We start from the raw sequence: 26967 nt of genomic DNA, 5'->3' as shown, positions 1-26967 counted from the left end.
TTTCGAAGATCTAGTGAATAGTGTGGGATGGACAACGGATGTGGAAACACGTGGGAGTGACAATTTCCCCATCCTTATAAATCACCCCTACATGCGAAATGACGACATTAGGCGCTACAGCAAACTGACGAACTGGAAAGCATTTTGGTACCGCCTAACAAACCAAATTAGTGAACTTATGGCAGTTAAAAGCTTTGCTGAATTTCCACAGGATAATCTGAACAAATGTACAAAAAAAGTCCCGATTCCAAAAGACTATGCTGCAGTTGATGGAGAGTATGAACATTTAAGAGCCATCAGACGACGTTCCGAAAGGGCATATCAACGTTGCGGAAGTTTAGAAGCATACAAAATGCACAAAAAATCCACAGTGTAATGCGCAGATGACTAGAAAATTTAGGTAAACGACGCTGGCATGATTTTTGTGGCACGCTCTCTCCCCACACACCTGTTACGAAATTTTGGCTTGTAATTCGAGCATTTAGTGGCCCTGTATCACAGAGCTTCCCATTTCGTGCTCTTGCTGTAGCCATGGGCAAACAGGAAGTTGTAGTTGAGGATGAATTTTGTCAACTTATCAATTGGCTCGGCTTATCACAATGTCCCTTATTTGATAATTTTGTTGCGTTAGCCAGCCAAAAAATTAATGTTTGCTATTGGGCCTAGCATCCTCAACCAGACCCTGTATTTACGTTGAGTGAGCTGCAATGTGCTATAGTATCATGTCGTCAGAAATTGGCCTCTGGACCGGATGGCATTACATACAATATGCTAAGGAACCTTGGGCCAACAGGCACGACCATTCTCTTAGATATTTATAACTATCTATGGACACAAGAAATCGTACCAGAGTCTTGGAAGTTCGCTCGCATCATTCCGATCTTAAAACCGGCTAAGACGCCCTTGAGCCTTGAATCCTTCCGCCCAATTAGTTTGACAAGTTGTTTATGTAAGGTAATGGAAAAAATGATTTATGCGCGACTTCAGTGGGTGGTGTAACAGAACCGGTGTATTGTCCAACTACTTAACATGTTTTAGGATGCAGAATGGATGCAATACTGCACATAGTAACGTATGTAGAGCATGAACGCGCCTGTGCTAGTTTGATGATCGCAGTGTTCTTAGACATCAAAAGGGCATTTGACAACAGTCACACGCATGTTCTGCTAAGTATGTTGGAACTCGGACTGTCCGGCAGGTCTTTGTGATGGATCTATAAATTTTTATCAGGTCGCAAAATATTCATTCAGACGAGCGAAGGAAAGAGTGCTGAACACGACATCAGACTAGGAGTGCCACAAGAAAGCGTTCTCAGCGCTTTTCTTTTCAACAGTGTTATGGCTTATTTAGCAAAAATACTCCCTACTCGGTTGAAATAATCTCTATATGCAGATAATGTGTGCATTTGAGCATCTGGGTATTGACGTTCAGGTAATTCAGATTGCATTGCAAGACAGCATAAATGTTATCAACTACTTTAAAAAAAAGAAGAATGGTTCTGTCACACACAAAGACAGCTGTATTGCCCTTTACCCGCAGGAAGCTAAAAAATTTCAATCTCAATTTCAAAGGAGAACCACTAATGACTGTGACACAGCATCGATTTCTCGGAGTAATACTTGATCGGCTGCTATCATGGGCACTTCACATCAGGAAACTGAAACGAAGTGAATATGCTAGTGGATATACTCCGCAGAATTGCTGGGACACCATGGAGCGGATCTGTGTCATCCCTGCTCGCTGTCCACGATGCTTTAATGTGACAAAAAATTGCATATTCTGCAGCAGTCTTACACGGCCTGTCTCGCACTTCAGAGGAGCGACTTCAAAGACTATTAGCTAGGGGACTGCATGTCTGCAGAGGTGTTCCACGAGCAACTTCCAGCAGCCTTCTCAAAGCAGAGACTCCACAACCACCCTTTCTAGTCATGAGAACAATCGAAACATGCTGCCATTTTTTTCGCTTACAGATGCAACACAAAGGCCACCCATTGGCACTGGAGATTTTACAAAGGGATAAAAGCAATGCTAATGAATAAATACAGAATAATCTGCATATATTACCAAGGAATGCATTTTGGAGCTCTCAAGTATAGTATCCTCCATGGCTGATTGCGTTACCAAGCATTGAATTGTCAGTAAATGGCATCATCAAAAAGAGAGACGTGTTCATCCAAGCTGCTCAACAACTAGCGCTTTATCAGATACACATGCGGTATCCAGGATATATACATGTTTACACAGATGGCTCAAGTATTACATCTTCAACATCAGCATTTATTATACCGCAGCTCAATATTCAGGAAGCATTTAAATTATGTCGCACGATGTCATCTACAACAGCTGAGCTCTTCGCTATTCTGTATGCTATCAGGTTTATGAACTGTGCAGCAGACACGAAAAAATGGGTACTTTTCGTAGATTCACAGGCCGCATTGACATCACTGTCCAGCACAAACACAACAGTAATTAGTGATAGTATGACATACAAAACACTTAAAGAGCTCACCAAAGCAAGCCAGGCACAACATGAGATCGAATTCCAGGGGTACCTGGCCATTGCAACATTCCTGGAAACACAGCTGCCGATCAAGCGGCACGACAAGCACATCGTAAGGATATTACTGTTTCTTTACCAATTTCAAAAAATGAATTGCGTATTATTATAAAGGCTACAACTTTCCGAATGAGCAAAATGCTTGGTTTGATCAAAGTACAAAGAGCTGTGATTTATATCACATCCATCCATTCATTGGATTCGAAATTACACTAGCATTGGATAGAAGTATGGAAACACTTATTCATTGGTTGAGGCTAGGCACCGCATACGCAAAGCATTTTTTGCACAGAATTAACAGAGCTGAAACACCCGAATGCGAATGTGGATTTATAGATGAAGACATATGTCACCTTCTTATAGACTGTCCACAATATGACATGCCGAGACGCCACCTTAAATCAAAGCTGTTGGCATTACACCGCAGACCATTTAGTATGAAGAAACTTCTTGGCCCGTGGCCAACTGGTGCTTTACAGACGTATGCTTTAAAAGCTTTAAAACATTTTTTACAAGACAGCGGAATTGCTTGCAAGTACTAAAAAGTAACGAACTTTAATCTGTTTAACACGTCGTATTTATTATGTGCAGTATTATATGACATCTATCATATGTGTGTGCTGAAGTGCATGGCGTGTCGACTGTTATGTACACATGATAGAATACATCTCCATAAGGACCAGACGTGTGCTCTGCTATTTTGTGCCGATTGGATCCAATGTTAATGAGGGACATTATCAGGAACTGCATTAGTTGATTTTCGAACATTTCCTTATTGTGTTGGTTTAGTTTGATATGTGCGTATGAATGTGTTTTTGCATATTGTGCTATGTGCGTATGAATGTGTTTTTGCATATGTGTGCTCGAGTGTTCTATTTTCCATGCACTGCTCTTTGCGTTCAACTTTCACTCAAGGGCTAAGGAGTAGCCAGCGTCGTACTTGCGCACTAACATCTCCTTATATATCATATCAATAAAAAAAAATTGCATATTTAACCTTTTAGCTGCAGTAAGTGGTCATCGTTATATTGAAAAGCTGGAGGTAGTCATATTTGTACAGAGTTCCATTTGATGGAATTTTCACAGCACATTCGTCCTGCGAGATAACTGGCTGTGAAGTTTGAAAGAACCCTGCAATACTTTCCCTGAGTTGTAATATAATAGTTTCACTATTATTGCATGATGCTTCACTAATCAGATGCCACCAAAATTTTTAGAATTGGTCAAGTATGAGCGCTTTCTCTCTCCTTTCGTGCCAGAAAGCATATTGAGAACTACGAAAAAGAGGGGAATGACAAGATGGCAAGAAGATGTGTCCCTTTGTCAGCATGCACCATGACCTTGACCACTTTGTTTCTCTTAGGATGTGCGGCTTACTTTCAGTTTGGTCACAAGCATGTGAGTGGGTTCATAGTGGCAGCCCGCCGCAGGCACAGCAACTATAAAGCAAATCAGCCAACTGCTGTGGATGTGGGTATATGGCACAGAAGTTGAAATATATGGCTTCATTTGTAGAGAGAAGAGTAAGCCATTTTTAGCTCACTGATAATTCATGGCAAATTCTAGGCTGCGTGACGCGCTATATTTTTTGTGTCACATTTTCTCAGGAGCGTTGACTACCAAACACATTTGCAGCGTCTTGTGACATTGCTCAGAAAGTGTTGCAGGGCCCCTTTAATTGTGGTACAGATGACTACGCATGCCAGACAGTAAAGACTAGTGCAAAGCTCCTCGCCGACATGCTGCTGCAGTTGCGTTTGGCATTTAATCCAACAGTGGGTCGAAGGCATAGGCATAGATGATAATGGTTACCCTTTTATACCAAGGAAACACTGTTTCTCATATCTGGCAGGAACGTATATTGCGCCGATCCTCACTGCCTTGAATGCCTAATTATGCAAACTGCAATTAAATTTTGCATCGTGATATCTCCAAGCACGAACATGCTGAAACAATTTCTTGAAGTGGAACTGTGTAGAAATGCGACCGTATCCCACCTTTCAGTGCAAACATGCACTTCTACTGCAGTCTCTAAAAAGTTGATTATTGAGTCATGGTTGATTCGGGAGCTGACAGCAATAATTATCGTTTCCCTTTGTAGACCCCTTGATGTATCTGCAAAGCTGGTCTTTACATAACTACCAGTGCTGAATTTTAAGAAAACTACGAAGCTCACTTTTGACTACCAGGTATATTATTTACATATGGTACTATATATAAAGACAATGTACAGTTCAGATTTACTGTGAACAAAAAGAACAAGTCATGCTTCAATATGTAGTATTGAAACCATCATGAAACTCTACTCTTGTACAAAGTTTGAGCGAAATCAGCCAGCAGTTTAGCTTGCAGAGTCATGAATACTTTCTATTCCAATTTACACGGCACTCAGCAGATCCTGTTCACATTTTGTCACATTTATTGACCTTTTTACTTTCAAGTTTTGACTTACTGATATAAAGCACAGAGTCTTGGTAGTGTTAAGATAACCTTTTGCACCTCAAACTGGTTAAGTGCTTCGTGGGAGCTCTAGCACTATGAAGTTTAAAACCTGTCAAGGTTTCATGCATATATGTAGGTGCATGTTTGAAATCAGCTGAAGTGTATAAAATAAATCAGCATACACATGTTGTTCATGGTCACTGCAATAAAATTGATGCTGTATGGTAAAAGCCAGCATTATTAGTGCAATAATGTGTGCATGACTTGATTAAAGGGGTACTGACACAACATTTTACGGACGAGATAGCCTGCGGGGTTGATTCTCGTGAACATTCGTATATCATTTTCAAATTATCAACAGCGAGTATAGCTTGGAAGGTATTTAAAATCAATTTTGAAGTTTGCGTGAGTGCTCGATTGCATCGTGTCATTGATATCCTCGAGAGGGACCCTTTGGGGACCCCCTGCTCCCCTCACATCACCACGCTGCAGTCAATAAAACAAGTTATAATGACGTTACAGCCGCCATTTTTCTTTCGCCGCGTTTTGTTCCCGCAGTCTATACTTGTCGGCGGCTGGTCGCGAATGCGTGGCCAATGCGCACGCTTTGATAGTTTTGTGTTTGGCGACACTGCAGTTCTGTTTCCTATTCGAAAGTTATCCTTGATGCGAACTGTACAGAAGTGTGTCACAGTTCTGTGTGCTGACATGGTCAGGTGCTGCACACGCTAGGTGGCGATAATTGCACACGGTGGCTTCTCGTTTTTGGAGCTCTCTCAAATTGAAACTGAAACTGGTTGATAATGAGGGGCTTGTAATTGATTACCTGTCACGTGCTGTAGCAAACGATGTGCCGTATTATGACTAACAGGCCCTCAGCAACACATCATCATCAGCAGCAGCAGCAGCCTAACTACGTCCACTGCAGGACAAAGGCCTCTCACATGTTCCACCAGTAAACCCGGTCCTGTGCTTGCTGTTGCCAATTTATACTAGCAAACTTCTTAATCTCATCTGCCCACCTAACCTTCTGTCTCCCCCTAACCAGCTTGCCTTCTCTGGGAATCCAGTTAGTTACCCTTAATGACCAGCGGTTATCCTGTCTACACGCTACATGCCCGGCCCATGTCCATTTCTTCTTCTTGATTTCAACTATGACATCCTTAACCCTCGTTTGTTCCCTAATCCACTCTGCTCTCTTCTTGTCTCTTAAGGTTACACCTACCATTTGTCTTTCCATTGCTCGCTGCGTCGTCCTCAATTTAAGCTGAACCCTCTTTGTAAGTCTCCCGCTAGGTTTCTGCTCCGTAGCTAAGTACCGGTAAGATACAGCTGTTATATACCTTCCTCTTGAGGGATAGTGGCAATCTACCTGTCATAATTTGAGAGTGCTTGCCAAATGTGCTCCACCCCATTCTTATTCTTCTAGATACTTCAATCTCGTGGTTCAGCTCCACGGTTATTACCTGCCCTAAGTTGACATAGTCTTTTACAACTTGAAGTGCACTATTACCTATCTCGAAGCGCTGTTCTTTCCAAGCTTGTTGTACATTACTTTCGTTTAGAATGGGAACAGTTAGGGATAAGAGTTAATGGAGAGTACCTTAGTAACCTCCGCTTCGCCGATGACATTGCATTGCTAAGTAACTCAGGGGACAAATTGCAACTCATGATTACAGAGTTAAACAAGCAGAGCAGAAAGGTGGGTCTTAAAATTAATCTGCAGCAACATATAGCAGCAGAAAAATGTGAGGCCTAAGTTTTTTTGTGAGCGCCACATTAAGGTTCACTGAACTCACAAAGTTGCAAACTGCACGTCATGTGTGCATTACTGAACTGCTCGAGCATAAAATGTTTTCATGCCTCCCCATGTATTCTACTGCCAAGCAGCTTAGCCCGTTCACTGCTGGTTTTTTTTACCCCTTTCTTGGTATTGCTGCACGCTTTCTGCTGCTTTTTTACTGCATGTTATGCAGAATTTTTCTCTTAGTGATGCAGTAGGATGCATGTTTATAGGAGATTTTCCAGCATAATAAAAGTAGAACTTATTACAAGCAACAGAATAACTAACAAATTATTTTTATAAATAGTTACTCATTAATTAAGTTACTGAGACATCAATTCCTCATTTTATTCGGAGTCCAAATTAGTTAAGGAGTTCTGAATTTCTTTTGTCAAGTAGCACGCACACAAGGTACGCTGACTTGCCACGGCTGTGCTGCTGAGACGCTGGCAAAGAGACACGAGCCGATGCTGATGTGGAAGAATCTGCTGTAAATGAATTCATTACAAGCTATATTTCTTTGTATGGTCGCTCTATAGGGAGCGGGACACACCTGCACTGTTTTACAGCGAAATCTTTGTTGAGATCACAAACAGGGTCATTTTTTATTTTAACCACCCCTGTAGTTGTCCACCGCCACCACTGTTGTATGTAGCCACTATTGCACAAAGTAAGGGAAAGTAAGGGAAAAAATGAAATAAGAAAAAAAAAATTGGGGGACTCTCAAACTTCACCTTTAAGAGATGAACGCGATAGTGATATCCTGTCCCTAGCTCGTACTTCAGCCACTTTGTGCATACTTTTTATTATATGATGTTACTCGAGAAGTTTAAGTTGTGGATTACTACAATGTAATCGATAAAGTTGAAAGTGACTTGTGTGAGTGAAGCTTTTGCATAGGGCTGCTTTCAGTGTAATGGGTAGTATGCTTTCGACCACGAGTAACTACGTGTGAAAAGTTTTCGAACTTGCTAGGCACCCACTACATGGTCTTAGGGAAATATGTACAGTAACGTCTGTGCCTATTGTAGTGGGTGACTGGCTTTAAAATGCAAAGTCATCATGATAGTCTCATGTTTATTGTCAGATGGCAATGTACCACACAATATCACTGTGATATTACGTGTTGTATTGTGAAGCTTATATACAGGACGCGTGTGTTTGTAAAGCATGAACATTATTTTCACTGCATTTCCAAGCAGACTCGTGCCTGTGTGGATTGCTGCTATGCAAACAGCCTGGGTTGGATCTTCACTCAGACCAGAAAAATTTCATTATATATATTATTGTATCTTTCTCAACTTTTCTATCACACACAAGGTGATCATTTTTCGGAAGAGGTGACAGGCGGGCTAGTTGGTATATATTCATTATGACAACTTGGTAGTGCAAACAAACGGAACTAAGTAGGAAGGTACACAAACAAGTGAGGACTGAAACTAGAGCTTAATATATACTAGAAAAGGTGAGGGTGAAAGAGGGTTACACGGGCAAAAAACAAAATTAGCCTTTTTATAAAGCCTTTTTTAATAAAGAAGAACACTGATATTTGTGTCAGTTCACCCTCTGTATCACTTTTAGATTGTGAGATTGTGTTTCTTCACTATATTGATGACTGCACCTGACATTGATTCTTCTCCCTGTAACCCTCTTTCCCCTTTATCTTGTACACATTTATGCCCTGATTAAACCCAAGTTTCAGTCTGCGCTTGTTTGTGTACCTTCTTACTATGTCCCATTTGTTTGTGCTGCCAAGTTGTCATAATGATGATTTTTTGCTCACGAACAATGACACCGATGCCGACGTCGAAATTTCTGCTAAATGAGCTCTTTACCGCTATCGCGGTAAGATCTAGGATGGAACAGGGTTCAAACCTGGGTCCTCTTTATGGCAGCCCAATATTCTACCACAGAGCCATACCTGCACTCAAAACTTCATCACGAAAAGACCTATACAGGCATCATTTAAAACAAGGAACGACATTAACATATCTAATATAGCATGGCAGAAGAGTAAACTAACATTGAGTCATCACAAATGCAAATTGTACAACGAGGTATAACACAATACAGATTGAGTCAATGAATTGAATCAATAAAGATTGGGTCAATGAATGTTTACAACCCATTACAAAAGGCTATGCCATAATTCTTCATCGTCATCAGCCACCACATCAACAAAGTGCACATAACGGCTTGCAAATGTTTAGCGGGTCTTTGCAGAATGAGGAATAATTATGTAGTGGGTACCTTGTAAGCATACTTGTATTAGAAGCCCAAGAATGTTTTCAATTGGTTCTAGAAATGTCATTTTCTCTGCTTTTGCTATAACTGTGTTGTACTTTCCGCACAGGTTTAACTTTTTATACAAACCTTGTCTTGCAAGTGGCAGGGACTGATATAAAAAAGGCAAAATAAGCATACTTGGGATTGTCAGCGCTTGTGCATGTGTTGTTGCCCCAATTGAAATCAGGATTTGCAGTGAAAGGGCTAATTGACATATACAGATTGCCCCAGCTATCTTAAACCAGAGTTTAAAAATATGCCGACACACGCAATGATGATGGGATCAAATCCATGTTGTTGAGTGTTGCCTAGAGCGAGTCAGACTATTTTTTGTGTTCTTATTAATTGCTTAATTACATCACATTTAAGTAACTTTTTAAGTGAAGAAAATGGGCCAGAAATTTTAATGAGAAAGTTGTTCATATGTTTTCAATACATCCAATTAAACAGTTTCAAACTTTATGAGTTAATTTTAAGTGTTTTTTATTAACGACTAATGCCCGCGAAACACAAAAAAATGCCATGTAAGAAACCCGCTCGCCCGCTTGTGTGCAAGATGATTCTAGTGCTCCCTAACGTTCCGCGTACGAACGACCATAGCATTTGCCCGATTGTCCTGTCTCAAAAGTGCCGTGACGATAGTGGTGGCTTTGTGAAAACACGTTTTTTATCGGCCACAAAAGCAATAACCACTGTGACTGCTTACCACTGTCATGAACCAGTGCGAAGGAAGCATATTGTTTGTGTGCGGAATGTTAGGAAGCACGAGAATCACGCACGCGTAAGCGCGCCAGTGGGTTCGTCACGTGGTATTTTTAAATATTTTTGGGACATTTGTACTTAGCAGAAAAACACTAATAATTGACAGATATAAAGTTTGAAATTGTCTAATCGGACATTTTGCAAAGCAATGTACAACTTTCTCATTGAAATTTTTTTGCCCATCTTTGTTTCTTTAAAAGTTATTTAATTAAAGGGGCATAATGAAGCAATTAGATTGATATGTGGGGTTTAACATCCCAAAACCACCATATGATTATGAGAGACGCCGTAGTGGAGGGTTTCGGAAATTTCGAACACCTGGGGCTCTTCAACGTGCACCCAAATCTGAGCACACGAGCCTACAGCATTTTCGCCTCTATCGAAAATTCAACCGCCGTAGCCAGGGTTCGATCCCGCGACCTGCGGGTCAGCAGCCGAGTACCTTTGCCACTAAACCACTGCGGTGGGGCGTAATGAAACAATTAATCAGAACATGAAACATAGTCTCACTAACTCCACACAACGGTCAGCAACATGCATTTAGTCGTGTCGTCATTGTGTATGTCGACATATCCGAGGCACCATGTATAGTACTAATGAGTTCTCACGTGTCATGCATGCCTGTCTGTGCTTGTTGCTAGATTAATTTATAACATCGAAACTGTGAACAGACTATCTTCTTGACTTGTTTTACCTTTATGCCTCTCCCTCTCTTGCAGTATCAGCAACCAGCATCCTCCTAGTTCAATTGCTAGAGACATGTCAGGTGTATCGACGCTGCTACGAGTGTATGTTTGTGTCAGTCTACTCTAACGTGCGCATGCACGTGTGGCATTACCTCATGGGCTACTTCTTCTATTTTGGAGTGCAGCTCACCATTCTGGCAAATGCACCAATCAGTTCAGGTAATCACTAAGCTATTGATCTATGTTTCTTTCTGGGTTTGCTGCCAAAACATGAACAGAAAAGTGTCTATATGTAGCAATTGCAGTGTTTGACAATTACAAGCTCTCAGGCGTGTGAAAATTTGTATGACGACTGAAGTTGGGTGACTTGTAGAGGATTTAAAGGCTTGTAGAACATTTGTTGTCTATTTATAGCTAATTTGTAAACTTTTTGGGGGAAAATACAACCTTGAGAAGCCACAAAAGGAATGGATGAGTACTGAGTGTGAGCTTAGCATGCCAGGCAATTCTCAATGCATTGTGGGAAACAGTCACAATAAGGTGTGGGATAAGACACTGTAGGAAAGAGCGTTGACTTCTGACTGTTCAATTTTTCAGACTGCCAGCAAGCTATGTATTATAAAGGTAGAATACATTTGTGCCTCCTGGAGAGAGCCTGTCATTTTTTTCAAAAATTATTTTTGTCATTTATACATGGTACTTATTTTGTCTGCCTGCATGTGCATCAGGGCCATCTGCATATCATGTGAACCTTTGATGACAGAGACCCTCATGTGTGTTCATGTTGAGAAACGCCTTGCCGGTGACATTAAACTAAAATTAGTGAAATCAGAAAATGTAACCCCTATGATGACAAGTGACTTGAGAACCAGAGAAAAAAAGAAAGCACTAAGGCATGTTAAAGTCTAAACTTTGGATGTGTGCTGATCGAACATGCTCTATGAGAGAGGCTTCCTCCCTGTTACTGTGACAGGCGGCATACTTACACACTTGTAACCATTTTCTTTCTAAAAAAGGCTTTGATAGTTTCTCTCTAATTTATGGTTATTGCCAAGACACCAATGTAAAATTTTGACCAGCATCTACAACTCCGGCAAAGGAAGTCATCAGAACCGTTCTGATGTTAGTCAACAGGACAACAGTATTTAGTGTGCTCCTTCAAATACATATTTTGCTAATGCGTTTTCATGTTGTTGTTTTTTTTTTTGTACATGGCTCTTTCATTTCTTGGTTCACCATACAGCAGGCATGGTGGTTTCTCTCTTTAGGTGGCACACTAGTGTGCTGCCTTTACTCTAGGAGATTCCTGGTGCTTTGAGAAATAAAGCTGTTGGTAGTCTGCACTCTTCCCCATTCCCTCTCCTTTCTGCTGCATCTTATAAGGGCCCTGCAACACCTTTCTGAACATGGTCAGAAAATGCTTCCAGTTGGTAGTCGAGGCTCCTGTGAACACATGAGCGAAATATTTTAGCACTGCGCATGGTTAGGAGTTTACAGTTATGTTTCAAAGACAGCTAGACATTATGTGCTCCTTGCAAATCACACAATTGGAGGTGCCAACTACGTCATAGGTTAGAAAACATGGCCATTGGTTGATATGAATATTCTTGTGATGCATAGTTATCGCTGCCACAACAGGTTACCATCACATGCCAGCAGTAGCGACACTAACATGCTCATGACCACAATGAAAGTGAGCTGACGAGTTCAAAGAAAAAAAAAGAGAGAGAGAGAAAATGATCTAGGTCATGATGCATGCTGGCATAGCTTCTTGCCCCTTTGTCATCCCCCCGTCCCCTGTGTAGCTTTCAAGTGCACTCGTCGGGATGAAAGGAGAGAAGAAGCACTTCAAGCATACAAAAAATACCTGTAAAGGCTTGTTTACATTGAAAGTGGCACGGCCAAAGCAGGGAAACCTCCTCTCCAGGCGCCGTAAGCGGTGGGAAAACGGGGCGGCAAGCTAGATAGCTTGGGTGACCAACTTTTTGTCACCCGCCAAAGCTTTCCACTTTGCTGCATCTAATCAGAATACCAAGCTGCAGTGGCGCTGGTGTATCTTTGGGAGAAGCAGTATTATCTAATAGTGACACTTGTGCAAAAGTGCGAGATGCCTTGCCTCTTCGGCCGCACGGCCAGCCAAAGGAGACATGCAGTCTGAACAGGTGCGTGCACTCGCCACCTTGCCACTTAAAAAAGCTCGCTTTCCTGCTTTGCCGCTCCGTCTTCGGTGTGAACAAGCCTTAACTCTGCTTGTGCTGAACTGATTCAAAAATTTTTTGTGGCAGTTCATTCACGTAGCAATAAACTCTGATAATGAAGTCATTTGATGATTACTTGGAAAAGTGTTACAGGGCTCTTATAAGATCTTTGTTTTTCACAGTGAATGAACAACTTTATTATCAACCAGCTAGCTTGCAGAAAGTATTTCTTAATGCCTGTCTTCTGAGGGGGTGTAGCGGTTACCGTGCTCGTTTGCTAACCCGAAGGTCGCGACTTCGATGCATTTCAATGGAAGCGAAATGCTAAATGCCCGTGCACTGTGCGATGTCATTGCACATTAAAGAACTTCGAATGGTTAAAATTTCCTGAGCCCTCCACTATGGCATGCCCCATAATTGTATCGTGGTCTTGGCACGTAAAAGCCCAGATATTATTATTATTATTCTGGATGCCTGACAAGTTTTCGAATGTGTTTATAGTCTTTTTGAGGTGTGTGCGTGGCCTTGACAAGCTGTTTTTTTTGTAACCTTTTTGGGGAACAAAGAATGCATTGTTAAATTTTAAGTGTCATGATCAGTGTTCTAAGTACTATTATTATTAGTATTGTTGTTGTTGTTATTATTGTTATTTTACCCTTGAGGCCTTTCAGCCTTAAATGTGAGATTGGGTTGCAGAAGAAATAGCACAATAAGGAAAAATTGACAGGAGTAATAAAATACAAGAATCTGTTTATCAGTTGCTAATTGTACAATATTAGCCGAGTTTGCCATGTACATCATAACAACTCAATGTAATGCGAGTCATTCGTGCAAGCAGAAAGAAGACAGCGAGTTGTTTTCCCTTACTGAATTTTTGTATGGCCGGGCAACAACCGTCCCTAGAAGATTTGTGAGGAGCCTGCCGTCATTCTGCTTACGTAGTGGTGTTCTCTATAAGAACTTTTCTCCCAGAGGAATCACCCACCTACTTGTCTTTCCGACGTCACTCCGTGAGAAGATACTTTGTGCTTGCCACGATGAGCCAACGTCTGGTCATCTCGGATACACACGCACATTGGCCAGAATCCAACAGAAATACTACTGGCCAAGACTTCCAGCTATTGTGAAGCATTACGTGTGCACGTGCCTCGATTGCCAACAACGAAAATCGCCATCGTTAAAACCAGCTAGACTATTACAACCAATTCAAGTGCCCACGGTACCTTTTGCCCAAATTTGAATGGATCTCCTCGGACCATATCCGACTTCCCATGCTGGCAACAAGTGGGTAATAGTCGCCACTGATTATCTTACGCGTTACGCGGAAACAAAGGCTTTGTCAAGTGGCACCGCCGTTGAAACCGCACGATTCTTCGTAGAAAATATCGTCCTGAGGCACGGTGCTCCGACAATCATAATAACGAATCGAGGTACCTCTTTCACAGCCGCGCTCCTTAAGACAGTGCTTGAGCTCAGTGGAACAGCCCATCGGAAAACCACTTCCTATCATCCACAAACCAACAACTTAACAGAACGCCTCAACAAGACTATTGCCGACATGTTGAGTATGTACGTTGACGTGAATCACAAGAACTGGGACGAAATTCTACCATACATCACGTTCGCCTATAATACAGCGCAGCAAGAAACTACACGAAGAACGCCGTTCAGTCTCCTTTATGGCCGTGAAGTGAGACGATGCTTGACGCCATGTTACTGCACGACTGCAATGACATCGATTTGGATGCTGCATCTTTTACCCAACGAACAGAAGAAGCGAGGCAGCTTGCACGCGTTCGAATCACCCAGCAGCAAAATTACGATGCCCAACGTTATAATCTGCGACACCAACATGTCGTCTATCGGCCCGGCGACAAAGTCTGGGTATGGAGTCCTATCCGCCGCAGGGGACTGCCTGAAAAATTGCTAAAGAAGTATTTTGGCCCCTACACAGTTTTACAACGCCTGAGCGACATTAATTACGTGGTCGTTCCTGACAGCGCCTCGACAACTCGCCAGCAAAAAACAGAAATCGTGCACGTTGTGCGAATGAAGCCTTATTTTTCAGACTGATTTACACCATACATCTACTACACCGTCTTTTGTAGAAGAGCATCAGGACGCTGCTCTCTGGAGGGGGGCAAATGCCGCATTGAATATGCAGCACCAAGAGAACAACGAAGAACACGAGCAGCGGGAGAAAAAAGAAGAGGTTCTCTTCTGATCAGTTTGCCAGTGTTCGGGTACAATTAAAGTGAGTTTCCTGTATTTAACTGCTGCTGTTTCTGCATTGTGACAATATGAGAGAACATATACATGAGTGACTAACATTGGTTTTTACAGGTGGTTGCTATTGTACAGTGCTATTGGCTAAGGCTTGTTAGAAATGGTCAGAGGCATTTTGTAATACGCAAAAGTACCAAAATATCTTTACATGCTTTTTCAAGGTGACTAGGCTACGGACTGCAACTTCGTCACGTTACCTGACCAGGCTAACACTTTTTACGAACTCTTTAATACCTTCAAATCATCCAGCTGTATGTGAAATCACGGCATGTTACAGAACCTTGTTGGATAATTCTGACTTATCATAGACTCATTCTTGGCAGCTTGCTATGGCATATAGCTTATTACAAAGTACAGTAGACTTGAGATAATTAGAACTCTGATAATTCAAACTTTCATTTTATTCAAACAAAATTTAATTTTTTATTGGCCCTCTATTCTTTCAATGTATTAAAGGCCTCTTAATTCAAACTTTATAATTCGGTTAATTCATATTTTTTGCAGTTCCATACCAGAAAATATCTGCTGCTTTCCCACTGCTGTTTAAAATTTGCAAGCTTATATAATTCTAACAGTCTAAAAATGAAAAATAAACACCTTGGGCCTTCAAGGAAAAATGTTTTGCTAGTAAACAAATGTTTCAAATGAAGCAAACGCATGGTAAACAGTGATGCTTCTGAACTGGTATAGAGAGCTTTGTGCTGAAGGCACATACCTGTAGCATAGAAGTAGTTAGCAATTCCCAATTTCTTTAAAAGATCTGATTAGTAGTAAATGGCTGATAAACTTGTGGACCTTACACCTCTGCTTTCTCTTAATTGCATGCAATTAGGGTTTAAAAATTTAATACTTCACAAATTTTTAAATATGATAAAATCAATGCCTAATCATAATGTGTGGTGTCACCTCACCCAGAGTAATCTATCTGAGAACTTCTGCAAACAAAATTCAAAGGTCCCTTCGAGTTTGAATTAATTAAAATTGTCTGTATACACTTCACAGAACGAAAGGACGGGGAAGTGAGCATTGAGGCAGCTTTTCTCAGGGAGTTTGCCTGCTCAGGTACATCGATGTCAATTTGTAATGCTGTCTGCTTTTTGAGTAGCCAGAAAAATGCATTTACGAAACTCTACATAGTTTTTCCTGACGTGCTTTGCAATCACTGACCTCTCTGTGACCAGCACATTTGTAGGAGTAATTCCCAGCTCCAGTTGTAGTGGTGACATTCAGACGAACGCCGAATCCAGTAACACTCACTAGCTCTTTTTGGTCTCATGCTATGGAATCGAGGTAATCAAAACAGGTCGAAAGCCCTCTACTACAATTTTACTCATAGATAGTGCTTGTTTTGTGTCTGAACAATAATGAACCCTGTAAGCCATAATTTCTAGACACACCAAAATTTCACAAGGGTAGTTGGAGAATTTGTAGCCTTTGTAGCAGACTTTGTAGCTCTGTACTGTTAGAATGAACCAACAGTTGTATGCTGCCTTGCTGATTGGCAACTAGGCAGCTGCTAGTTTATCACCTGTACATATGCATGCAGATTCTATTAATGTGGCTAATCCAATGCTAAAGCCCACAGCCGTCTACAGACATATTACTGCAATCACAGCTGTGATGGCAGTGGCACATAAAAATAGCAACAAAAAATATATAGCAAGATACCATACGTTGCCTGAAAATTTCAGTCGATATTCTTAGTCTCAGTGTCTGTAGCAAAAGATCAGCATTGAAACCACCAATCCAGTTATTGTAGCTGAGCACACTCATTTTCTATAATTTCTTATAATTTTTTCATTGCATCAAGCTGTTTATATCGTGCTATCACACATGGCAACTCAGTGAGGAGTAATAAGAGCACTTCTTTCTTGCAGGTTCTACTTTGCCAAGGTTTTCTCTTACTGATATCTCAGCACATCACGTCATTGGCACAGCTGTTTTCCTTTGGGCTTTCTATGTGCAGTTTGACTCTCACATTCGCATGGCGTCCTTAAGGAAAGACAATAAAGGTATTGGGAACATTATTATCAGCATCCATTTGGCTACTAATTGTAGTACTCAATACAGACTGACATTTGTTTCAGTTCTTACCAATATGCTTCTAGGTATAATGTTGTGCAGTCCTACAATCAGTTTTTTTCAAATTTTGGGGGGTCACAAAAAACCTGAAAAGTCAGGTAGCGAAAAAAAAAACACAAACCATGCTTTTTTTACTGCCCTCAAAGGCTCAACTCACTACGGTCATACCTAGAATGATTTCGAGGGGCTGTTATACTAAGTCAGTATGATTTCGAGGGGCTGTTATATTAAGTCAGTTAAATTAGTTACACGGGTGTATAATTAAGGAACTCATACCGTTACAGTGAAATTGGCTGTCTTCCGTTCTTAGTACGTAGGCCCGTGTGCTCAGATTTCGGCTCATGTTAAGGAACTAACTCCAGGTGGTCGAAATTTCCGGAGCCCTCCACTGCGGCGTCTCTCATAATCATGTGGTGGTTTTGGGACGTTAAACCCCACATATCTATTTATCTATCCATTCTTAGTACGCATCACCAACATCACTGTATAATGGCAATGCTGCCTTTTGTGAATGGGCTCTGCACAATGTAACTTTTGTCTTTTCCGTACTTTCCATGGCATTTGGTAGCCATCGACAAAGATGACAAAGATGGAGTCGGCACCATTGCTGACAGGGGCAAATTCATCCAATAAGAAACTTGACACCAGACAGTAGGAAGTTTGGTAGTAAACCTCAAACCAAAGTGGCAAAGCAACGGCTGCGAACTGGTTGCCTTTTGAGTGCTGGTTTAAGGCAATCAAAATAGCGACAGTGATTGCAGTGCTAGTTCAAGGCAGTAAAAGTAGCTGAGATGCGAGTCACGTGGTATCGCAAACGACCCAAGAGTGTACCAGTCACCAGTCAATCCTGATTGACGACCATTGTCAAGTATGTCACCAAAATATGTCAAACAAGCCCTAAACTGTGTCCTTCTCTTCAAAATACAGGGCAACATACTCTGCTGTTGTATCATCAAATGCTTATTAGTCTCGGCTTCTGGCAGCATAGTCGGAGATTGTGTGTGTTCGTGTTGGCGGAATCTTGTGTCAAGAGGCACCCACAACAACAGTCTTCAGTGACATGTCAAGTCTCCCTTTTCATGCTCAAAGCCAAGCTGCTCTAGGCATTTTAAACTGTTTGCATTGGAAAAGTACCACAATTATTTACGCACTATTGTGGAATCGAGACCACTTCGCATTACTGGGTTGACATCCATACAAAAAAGGTTCATTTGGCTGCACATTTCGAGGTGAATTCAACCTTGCACTGGAGAAAGTAAGTGGAATCACAAGCAGAGAAACGAATCATTCACTTGCTGAGGCACAATATTGTTGCCCATGAATTTAATTTTTTACCATGTCACACAAGTGTGAAGATGTTGATGTGCGATTTGTTCACAGGCTCTTCTCTTTTTTTTGGGGTCTTGCATACATCTGCAATGGAAACAGGAAACTATTCATATTAGCTGCCTATTCACACCAAGCAGAGGTAGAGCTGGTTGTTACCTTTTGACATCACTATTTGTGGTGGTAGTTCTTTACAGTTGACAAACAAGGGGAATTTTATTCTGAAGGAAACGCTATGACACGGAGTGTCAGAATGTTGGCTTCAGCTTGCGACTTTCCTTGTTTGCCCACTGCCGAACGTTTCATCCCCTTGTGAACTGTCTTAAATTCCTCAGTTTTATCTGGGGTGTTGAAACGAAAAGTTTTGGTTCTGTATGGTTTTGCGCACTCCAATTTACTCCAGTTCAGTTTTAGTGCAAATAAATAAATGTGTACACATAATGAGAATGATAAGTATAGCCACAGTAAGCCTATAAGCACAGTAAGCACAGTAAGCCTTTGACAGGTAGCACAGTGCTATGGAATTACATCGTTAAAGCTGAAATGCACCATGCAACACTGCTTAAGTTGCTGCCCTTGATAAGTGAGTGCACTGTGACCTGTATTTCATGATTTTTTTTTTAACCCTTAGTAGATTCACCTATGTTTCTAACACGCTGTTATAAAAACTGGTCGTGGTATCTATAGATATAAACTACAAAGAAATAGTATAAAACAAATTTCATAAATATCAAGCTGGTACTTTCTTGGAAAAAAGTGGGACATGCATGTCCCACTGACTCGTGAAGGAATCATCATGCAATCACATCACCGAGTACTTGTGATGAAATGACCATAAAAAATAGCACAGAGAAAGACTTGTAATACTCCCCCTCCCCAAGTGCCACATACTTTATTTGTACCAAGCATCGGCTACATTTTGTTCTAGACATTTGGTATAGTGCTGGAACCAATTTTGCAAACTTCAAAATTTTTGTATCGTTAGATTGACTGATTTCTTTTGTGTGCTTCACACTTCTCCGAGTGCACTGTTGGTTCAGCTAGACTCCTCCAACTTCCGCTTGAGGAAATGGGAAACCTAAACAGGCTGTAGACACCATGGCCAGGTGTTATGATGGTTTGCCAGAGGCATTTGTAAAAGGCTTATTGGCAGCTAGTGGGCATGTATTATTTTCAAGCTTGCACAGCAGTTCCCTTCATATTTTTCTACAGCATTGTTTACTTTTTCATTTTGCACTTGCAGGCAACGTGGTCACTTTGAATCACACGATTCCCCAAGGTGGCATGTTTGCATACGTCTCCTGCCCTCACTACATGGCCGAGCTTGCGATCTACTGTGCACTGAGTGTGGTCGTAGGCCAGCCCAACACTACCTGGTGGCTCATGATGGCCTGGAACTGGTCTAACCAAGTGGCTGTCTCATTCTTTAGCCACAACTGGTACCGAGAAAACTTCCCCAGTTACCCAAAGCACAGAAAGGCAATCATACCATTTGTACTTTAGCTTTGCGTTAGAACAATGTTTTGCCTGTGGACTGTTTAATTTTACAATGGATATAGCCATTTGAAGATACTGACAAGTGCCTTTACATGTGCAAGTAGCTAAGTTAGTTTAGCGAGAATCATCCCAGGCACAGTACAATGCCACACGAATTATGCCTGTCCTTTCTGCAGCATGGTAAGTTGGCCTTATTCAACTTCTGGTGCGTGCCAGCCTTTCTTTTTTACCAACATTTAATCGAAATGATGCTCTCGGTAAAACATGCTTTTGCAAATTATTCATGTGAGCATTCACTGTGATAGCCCAGTCATGATTTGCCTACACCCCATCCAACTTTTCTAGCTGACAATGGTGTATTTTTGCCTTCCAGGGAGTGCAGACAGTCTCGTGATCAGAAATGACATTAAGCCTTGGTACTGACTACATGCATGAATCATGCATTTTAGTGTTCAGCGCTGTGTCTTTGTTGTCCTGCTACAGGAAAAAAAAAACAAAATATGTGCAAGCATGATAGAGCATACTTGTTTTTAGCAAAGTTCTGTGTTCCAAACTGAAGGCACTGTCAAGCAAAAAATTTTGCTGCGATACAAAAAAGGTAGCATCACTGCAAGTGTTATGAAGGCCACATTTTTTGTTCTGCTAGTTCTTGCCTAATGAAGCAAGCATGCCAGACCTGTTTGCCACTTTGGGTAGCAAAACTATTTTTTAATGAAGAGGTAACTGTGAAATATTTGCCTAAGGTCAGTGGTATAAGTTATTAGGCAGGCAAAGGTGCTCTCAACTACCTTCTCTGCGAACATTGCACATTTTTGCAGTTTTGTCGACTTCCGAATTTTAGTTGCAGCAATACAGGACTTATTTTGTGTACCTCACTCTCTACACAGTTCATACTTCTTGACACAAACTTCCCACACCACATAAGGCCAATTGAAAACGCCTATGCTATCTTTGAAGGTAAAGATAACACAAATAAAGATATCTCTTTATCTTAGGTAAGGGCACACATTTACCTGTTAAAGGAACTAATGTAAGGTCACTTTGAAATCACCGTTCTTTATCACATTGGCAAAGCAGAGCAGAATCATACTTCCATTTAAAAGATCAAAAAGTATCTTTTGTTCAAAAGGTTATCCTCATACTTTTACTTAATGATCGACTGGCGTCATCTCATTGGTCTGAAAACACACACAAATAACTTGATGCCATAATGGTTCATTGCACACTATGGCAGTCAAAGCAAAGTAACCTCTAGTATTTGCATGGCTTGTTCGTTGTAATGAGTACAAGTTCCAGTCACAATTTGTCTCTCAGTATGGTCATCTTTACAACACTTAAAATCATAGCAAATTAATTGCTCATATTGTGTAAAAGATACCTTACAATACTTTTCAAAAGTGTAAAATGTATCAAGCATTTGTAGTTATTAAAAAAAGTTTTTAATGCAGTTATTGGCCTCTTTAATTTCTGCTACACTTGAAGCTGTGCCTAAGTGGGGAGATCCAGTGTCGCTCAGCCCATCATTGCACTGAACTTTGGTATTGGCAGATTCCTTCAATACTTTTACTGGTAATGGAGCTGCGCTGGGAGAGCTTTGTGCGCTGCAAGCGGAGGCCGCGGCGCCGCTGGGGGCATCAGGCAGACGGCGGCCGCATACTGTGGCATGTCGCCACGCGTTTTTCATCGTATGTTTGGTGTTTTGCGCGTTGTGCCTGAAGATCGAAAAGGATGCCGCATACATGGGTGTCGATCTGGTCACAATGAAAATGGCGAAAAAGTGTCCATGTTCTGGCCACCTAGACACAGCGAACGACGAGAAAAACAGAAGCGCGCTATATTGCAACAAGAAACTGGTGGTTTCACATTTGATTCCCAGAAAGTGCATGTGTGCAAAAAGCACTTTGATGAGCGTGGGATCTTTTGCGGGAGCCTGTGGCTAATCGGAGTTGTGAGGATACCACACGATGTTCTGAAAAAAAGGTCCAGAGCTCGCCTGCCTACCAAGCGTCGCCGGGAACCGTCAATTGAGCTGGAGACTGTTGAGGCCGCATCGACCCTTTGAGACAGTTGCCGGGGATAATGTCACAGTTAATGAAAGTGACCATACTGGCCACTTCTCCCTCATTGCATACCAGTAATACTGAAGCTTGACAAATAAAATGCTCACCGTTTTCTTTTATACAGGCACTGAAATCACTGAAAGTGCAGAGGTGACACACCAAACAGACGGAGCTAGATGCAGCTTCTCACAGCTTGAAAAATTCAAAGCACACATCTGTTGCTTGGAACAGACACTTCAGCGCTATCAACTGAAGCTTTCTCAGGTGATGACACAAGAGAGGATGTACCAAAAAACTGTACAAAACTTGCACAAGCTGTAAAAGCGTGAAAAGTCAGTTTTCCACATCAATGCATCATGAGTAGAGACCGGAACTTTAGGCAAAATGCCTATTTTTTTCCGGAGTTCGTTTCGAGCCTATTTCACATATAAACATGAACTAAAGGATGGGAAACATTTTAATCACATATTTATTGTGTCTATAAGTGCCTATTTTGAGGTTTGTGCCTATATGAGCTTTTCAGTGCCTAAAAATGCCTTTTCACATTCATCGAGTAAACATTTTGCTTAAATGAGCTCTTCATATGAAGGAAAACAAGAAGCACTTGGTGTGGCCATATTAACGACAACACATGCATAGCGCGCTAGTTTTTTTTTTCATTGATGTTTTTAGCCACTGGTAAGGTGCGATTATGGTTCGACATAGGGTTGACACACGCATACACTGTGTTATATTGGTGAAAACAGATCATAAGTTGACGCACTGCCACAGCCAACGTATATTTAGACTCTTCCAATGCCCTTCTACGCATGTGACGTTTGCCAACGCTCCGATAACATCGCACTTTAAATGTGCTTTTATGTGAGAGGGGCTTGTACCCCAGCGAGGAAAACACGCTAGCACCTACAGGGCTAGCAGGAGCCCCTAAAATATTTCTGTCGCTTGGTTCAAGAGTAGTGCAGCATGGTTGCGTGAGTGTGGCTAGAGTGTACTGTAGCGAAGGGAGGAGAGGCTAATGCTAGTGTATCCACTACCCCTTGAAGATCCCCGTCGCTAGGTTCGAGAGTAGTGCAGCTCGGCGGTTGTGTTTGGGAGGCTAGAGCACAGTGTATCTAGAACGTACGCTAATCAGCCGAAACTAAGCTAGCCTAGCGCTGCCGACTACAGCCTACACATAAGTTTTGTTGGCATTTATGTTTTTCATAACGGCAGCTGTTGGAAGTCTGCCGAGCAATGCGGAATAAAGAGAAGCCATAAAGTGACCGTCCTGGCAATGAACCAGTGGGTCACAGCGCTACTCCGTCGATCGAAAAACGGTCCATGCGAGAAGCTGAGGAGAAGAAATTGGAAAGGTCAACAATATTTTAAGTTTGATGTCCACTCTGAAGCATGCATAAGCATAAAGCTTCCAAAATTGCTTATGCAACTGACAATTTATTAAAATAAAACCTTAATCTGTGCGAATAACATGTACTTTGTGATTATTCTATGGGCACATAGATTCAGTTTGTTATTTTTATATCCACATCTGTAAATTCGCATGCACAGAACTCCCATGCACCTATTACACAAAATGTAGCCATATGTGAAAGCTTTACTGACACAAGCCACTTTCAACTTATTCGATTGTACTGTATAGTAAAACACAATTTAAACTTGTCGAGTAACATCGTGCAATAAAGGTATGCACTAAGTGGTAGAAGTATGCATCAGTGACCGGGTCGCTATTGCGTTCAAGCCTAAGGATACCCTTTTTTTTTTTCGGACGTGCAGGAAAGGGTCGCCTCGTCCCCAACAGACTTGTCGCTGACAGGATTGCCTCAAAGCTTGAATGTGCCTTGGAAAGAATCCCAGATTGTATGTGCGAAAGCAAGTGTCTAAAGTTTCGAGTGGTGCTCATTCAAATATTCTGGATGCAAGTAAAGCATTGAAAGTGCTAGGCCGCAAGTACGCTTCACTAACTTCAGTTGACATCGAGCATTCTTTTTCGCATAAAAGCAAATACCGACTGAAAGCAAGCACAATTCAAGGCCGAAAACCTTGAGATGATGCTGGTTTGTCACTGTTTTCATAGCCTTTCCCACAATGTCTAATTATTTCAGCTTTCACCTCAATCTATTCAAATGATTGTGCTTCTTGCTATTTTTTTTCATGGAAAGTATAAATTTAGCTTTCCTAAAGCACAGAATTTGCCTGTTGTGTTTGTTAGAAGTTGAATGTTTGTCCTGAGCACACTACTGAAGTAACTATAAGTTTTGCCTATATATGCCTAAACGATAGTTTTTAACGCTTATTTATGCCTAAATGGCAGTTTTTAGGGCCTATTATAGGCACCTGAAACATTCTTTTTTCGTGCCTAAAGTTCCGGTCTCTAGTCATGAGCATAAGATCATTTTTCTTTGCGTCACATGCTGACGCAGTCGGTCAATTTTCACGTCTGAGGAGGTGTGTAAGGCTTTTACTTTGACAGTAAAAGCAATAAAGAAGGACTGGGAAAATGCAGCACGAGTCATACCCCTGTCACACGTGGCAACTTAAGTACACTTTGAGCGAGCGTACTTACGGTCACGAAGTGTCATTTTGGCGGTTTGCTGCTACACGAGAAAGCGAAGTGCACTTTGACTTTGAATGATGGCAGTGTTAATTGACGGATTTGTAGCACAACGTATATTTGTTATTTTTGCGCCTGTGTCTCATCTTCGGATCACGTTGTCTTCGTGGAAGTAGCACCTGTGGCACATGCCATCTTAAATGAAGAGAGAACAAAAAGTGTACGTGGGAGTAAACAACGCAACGGACGCAGCCACTGCTGTGCATATGCTGCCACATCCTCCTAGCGGACAGAGCCGCGAACAGCCCGACGGTGAAAGTAGCGAGGTTATTGTTGTATTTTATGACTTGTTGTATACATAACAATATCCATCATAACAAAAACAATGATTTAAACATATTATGAGCGCCGCTTTAGGCAACAGCGTCTTTCTGTATAAGCCACTAGTACCGAGGCTACACACTTAATCGCAGACGTCGTAGTGACGTGAGGTTATGGAACGCACTTGCCGGCAAGTGTACTTTGCAGCGAGTGACACAGAACTTGTGTGACAGCGTGCTAATGACATTTGCGGCTAAGTGTACTCGCTCAAAGTGCACTTAAGTTGCTACGTGTGACAATAGTATAAGCTACCCAGCAGAGTGAAGAACTGGGAAACTGCATTGCATGACCAACCGAACATTAAACACTCTACGGCACCGTAGTGATAAATCAACGCAAAACAAAACATGAAAACAAGGCAAAAGCCGTATAAAGTATTGCTTGATCCTTGTTACTTGCTGAATTCAAAGTACTGAGTCATTCAAACTCCCTGTTGGTTCGATAAATACTAGGGTATTTTAAGATTCCCATCTTTGTATAGAAACACTGAATGTATGTATAGCCTGAAAGATTGAATATGTGCTGTCAAGAGCTGCAGCCACTGCACTTCCGCGATGTGTTAGGATCCACCAGAGTCGTTGAAGAACTATACATTGTTTACAAATTTTCACTGGATGTTTCAGGAAAAAAAGGAGCATGCTTTTACAGCAGTAGCATATCTTACAGTGGAAGACACTTGTGTTGATTGCCGTCAAATTTCTAGCTTCAAGGTCTCATTCCATGCAAAATTTCATTGGATTAGAGCTTCCCTGAATGTCCTTGAAGGTAACATCACTATAAAAACGTAATCATTCTTCATGGGTACATTTAATGGCGTTTCACAGTTCCACCGTGTGTGTAGCGCCGGGGCCGCCTTGATGTTCCCGCGCAGGCAAGAGCGCGGGAGTGGTTGCTCCTGTTCCTATGTCAAACTTTCGCCAAAGCTTCATGACCAGTAATAGTATTGAAGGACCTTGGTATTGGCATAACTACTGGGAATAGCACATAACAATTGCCAATAATAAAGGCTGTAGTACTGGTACAGTGTTATTCTTCTCTCTACCATCAGACGACGCTACAGCCTAATCAGTCATGAGACTTCTCAGTTATATGTTCTGCAAGACATATAATTAAATCAGGATAATAGTAAACATGTTTGCCCAAGAACAGGTAAGTGACAGTAAGCACAAAAAGTACCAACGTAACAAATTCTGCGCTACATGCAAAGGAATACTATTTGACCGAGGTGTTCATAACCTGACCTTGAGACTAGATTCGCTATATCGTAAATGTGTTGCAGGAACTCCTCCCTTTTCCCCCTCTATTTGTGTGTGTGTGTCTGTATTAGGAAGATAGACAGTGCAGTTGATAATGTATTTAATGTTTGGTGTCACAGGTACTAGTGATCGTAGTTTCACTCCTGGGTATCACATAGGCAGCACAAGGAATGGAATAACCTTTTGTAACTTTACATCGAAATGTGTGTACATTTTAATACTCTATTTTTATTGAATTATATGTCTGAGCATTTGTTATCTAGTAAAATTTGACTTCTTGAGCTACTTGTGGAGCTCAACCCGCTCAATGTTGACTTGAAGTGTTCCTGTTTTGTTCTTTTGTGGCCAAATAAATATACATATGACTTTTGTATTTCACATTTATCATTTTTGACCCTGGGAAAGCCTGGGCTTACTGAAGTAATCTGGTGCACAGTACATACGGTAATTAAAAAGGAACTATGTAGTTTAGCATATCACCTAATGGGTGTTCTTGAAACACTTCCACCGGAGTGCAGCTAACGTGCGACATGCTTAGCAAGTGAATGATATAACCACTAAACGAATACTGTGGATATTGTGCATTTATTATGTATACATGCTTCATTTATATGTTGTAGTATTATAAAAATTAGTTAAGGCAATGTTTGCATAAGGCTGCATATATTCCGAGAATATTGTTTTATCCTTTCAAAGGAGACAAACGGTGTGAAACACACATGTACCATAAGCTCTCATATGAAAAACATTATGCTTACTTGTTCTATAAAGTTATATTAAAAGCTTCAGCTATTTCAAGCTTGCATTGATGTGC

General features: G+C 41.3%; 1 protein-coding gene across 2 annotated transcripts in view; it reads left to right on the top strand.

Annotated features, from left to right (window-relative positions):
- Positions 1-26526, top strand: part of LOC119161359 (polyprenal reductase) — a 28977-nt gene extending 2451 nt beyond the window's left edge. The window contains exons 3-5 of one of the 2 annotated variants that reach the window (XM_037413796.2): positions 10550-10735; positions 16878-17012; positions 19652-26526. In XM_037413796.2, the coding sequence (XP_037269693.2) occupies positions 10550-10735; positions 16878-17012; positions 19652-19911 (581 nt within the window). In that variant the 3' untranslated portion in view covers positions 19912-26526. The remainder of the gene's footprint in view (positions 1-10549; positions 10736-16877; positions 17013-19651) is intronic. The other variant, XM_075879476.1, reaches the window with a different exon arrangement.
- Positions 26527-26967: the final 441 nt, after the last annotated feature.

Source organism: Rhipicephalus microplus, chromosome X (genome assembly GCF_043290135.1).
Source record: "Rhipicephalus microplus isolate Deutch F79 chromosome X, USDA_Rmic, whole genome shotgun sequence".
Taxonomy (NCBI): domain Eukaryota; kingdom Metazoa; phylum Arthropoda; class Arachnida; order Ixodida; family Ixodidae; genus Rhipicephalus; species Rhipicephalus microplus.
The sequence above is the reverse complement of the archived record's forward strand: the minus strand, read 5'-3'. Positions and strand labels throughout refer to the sequence as shown.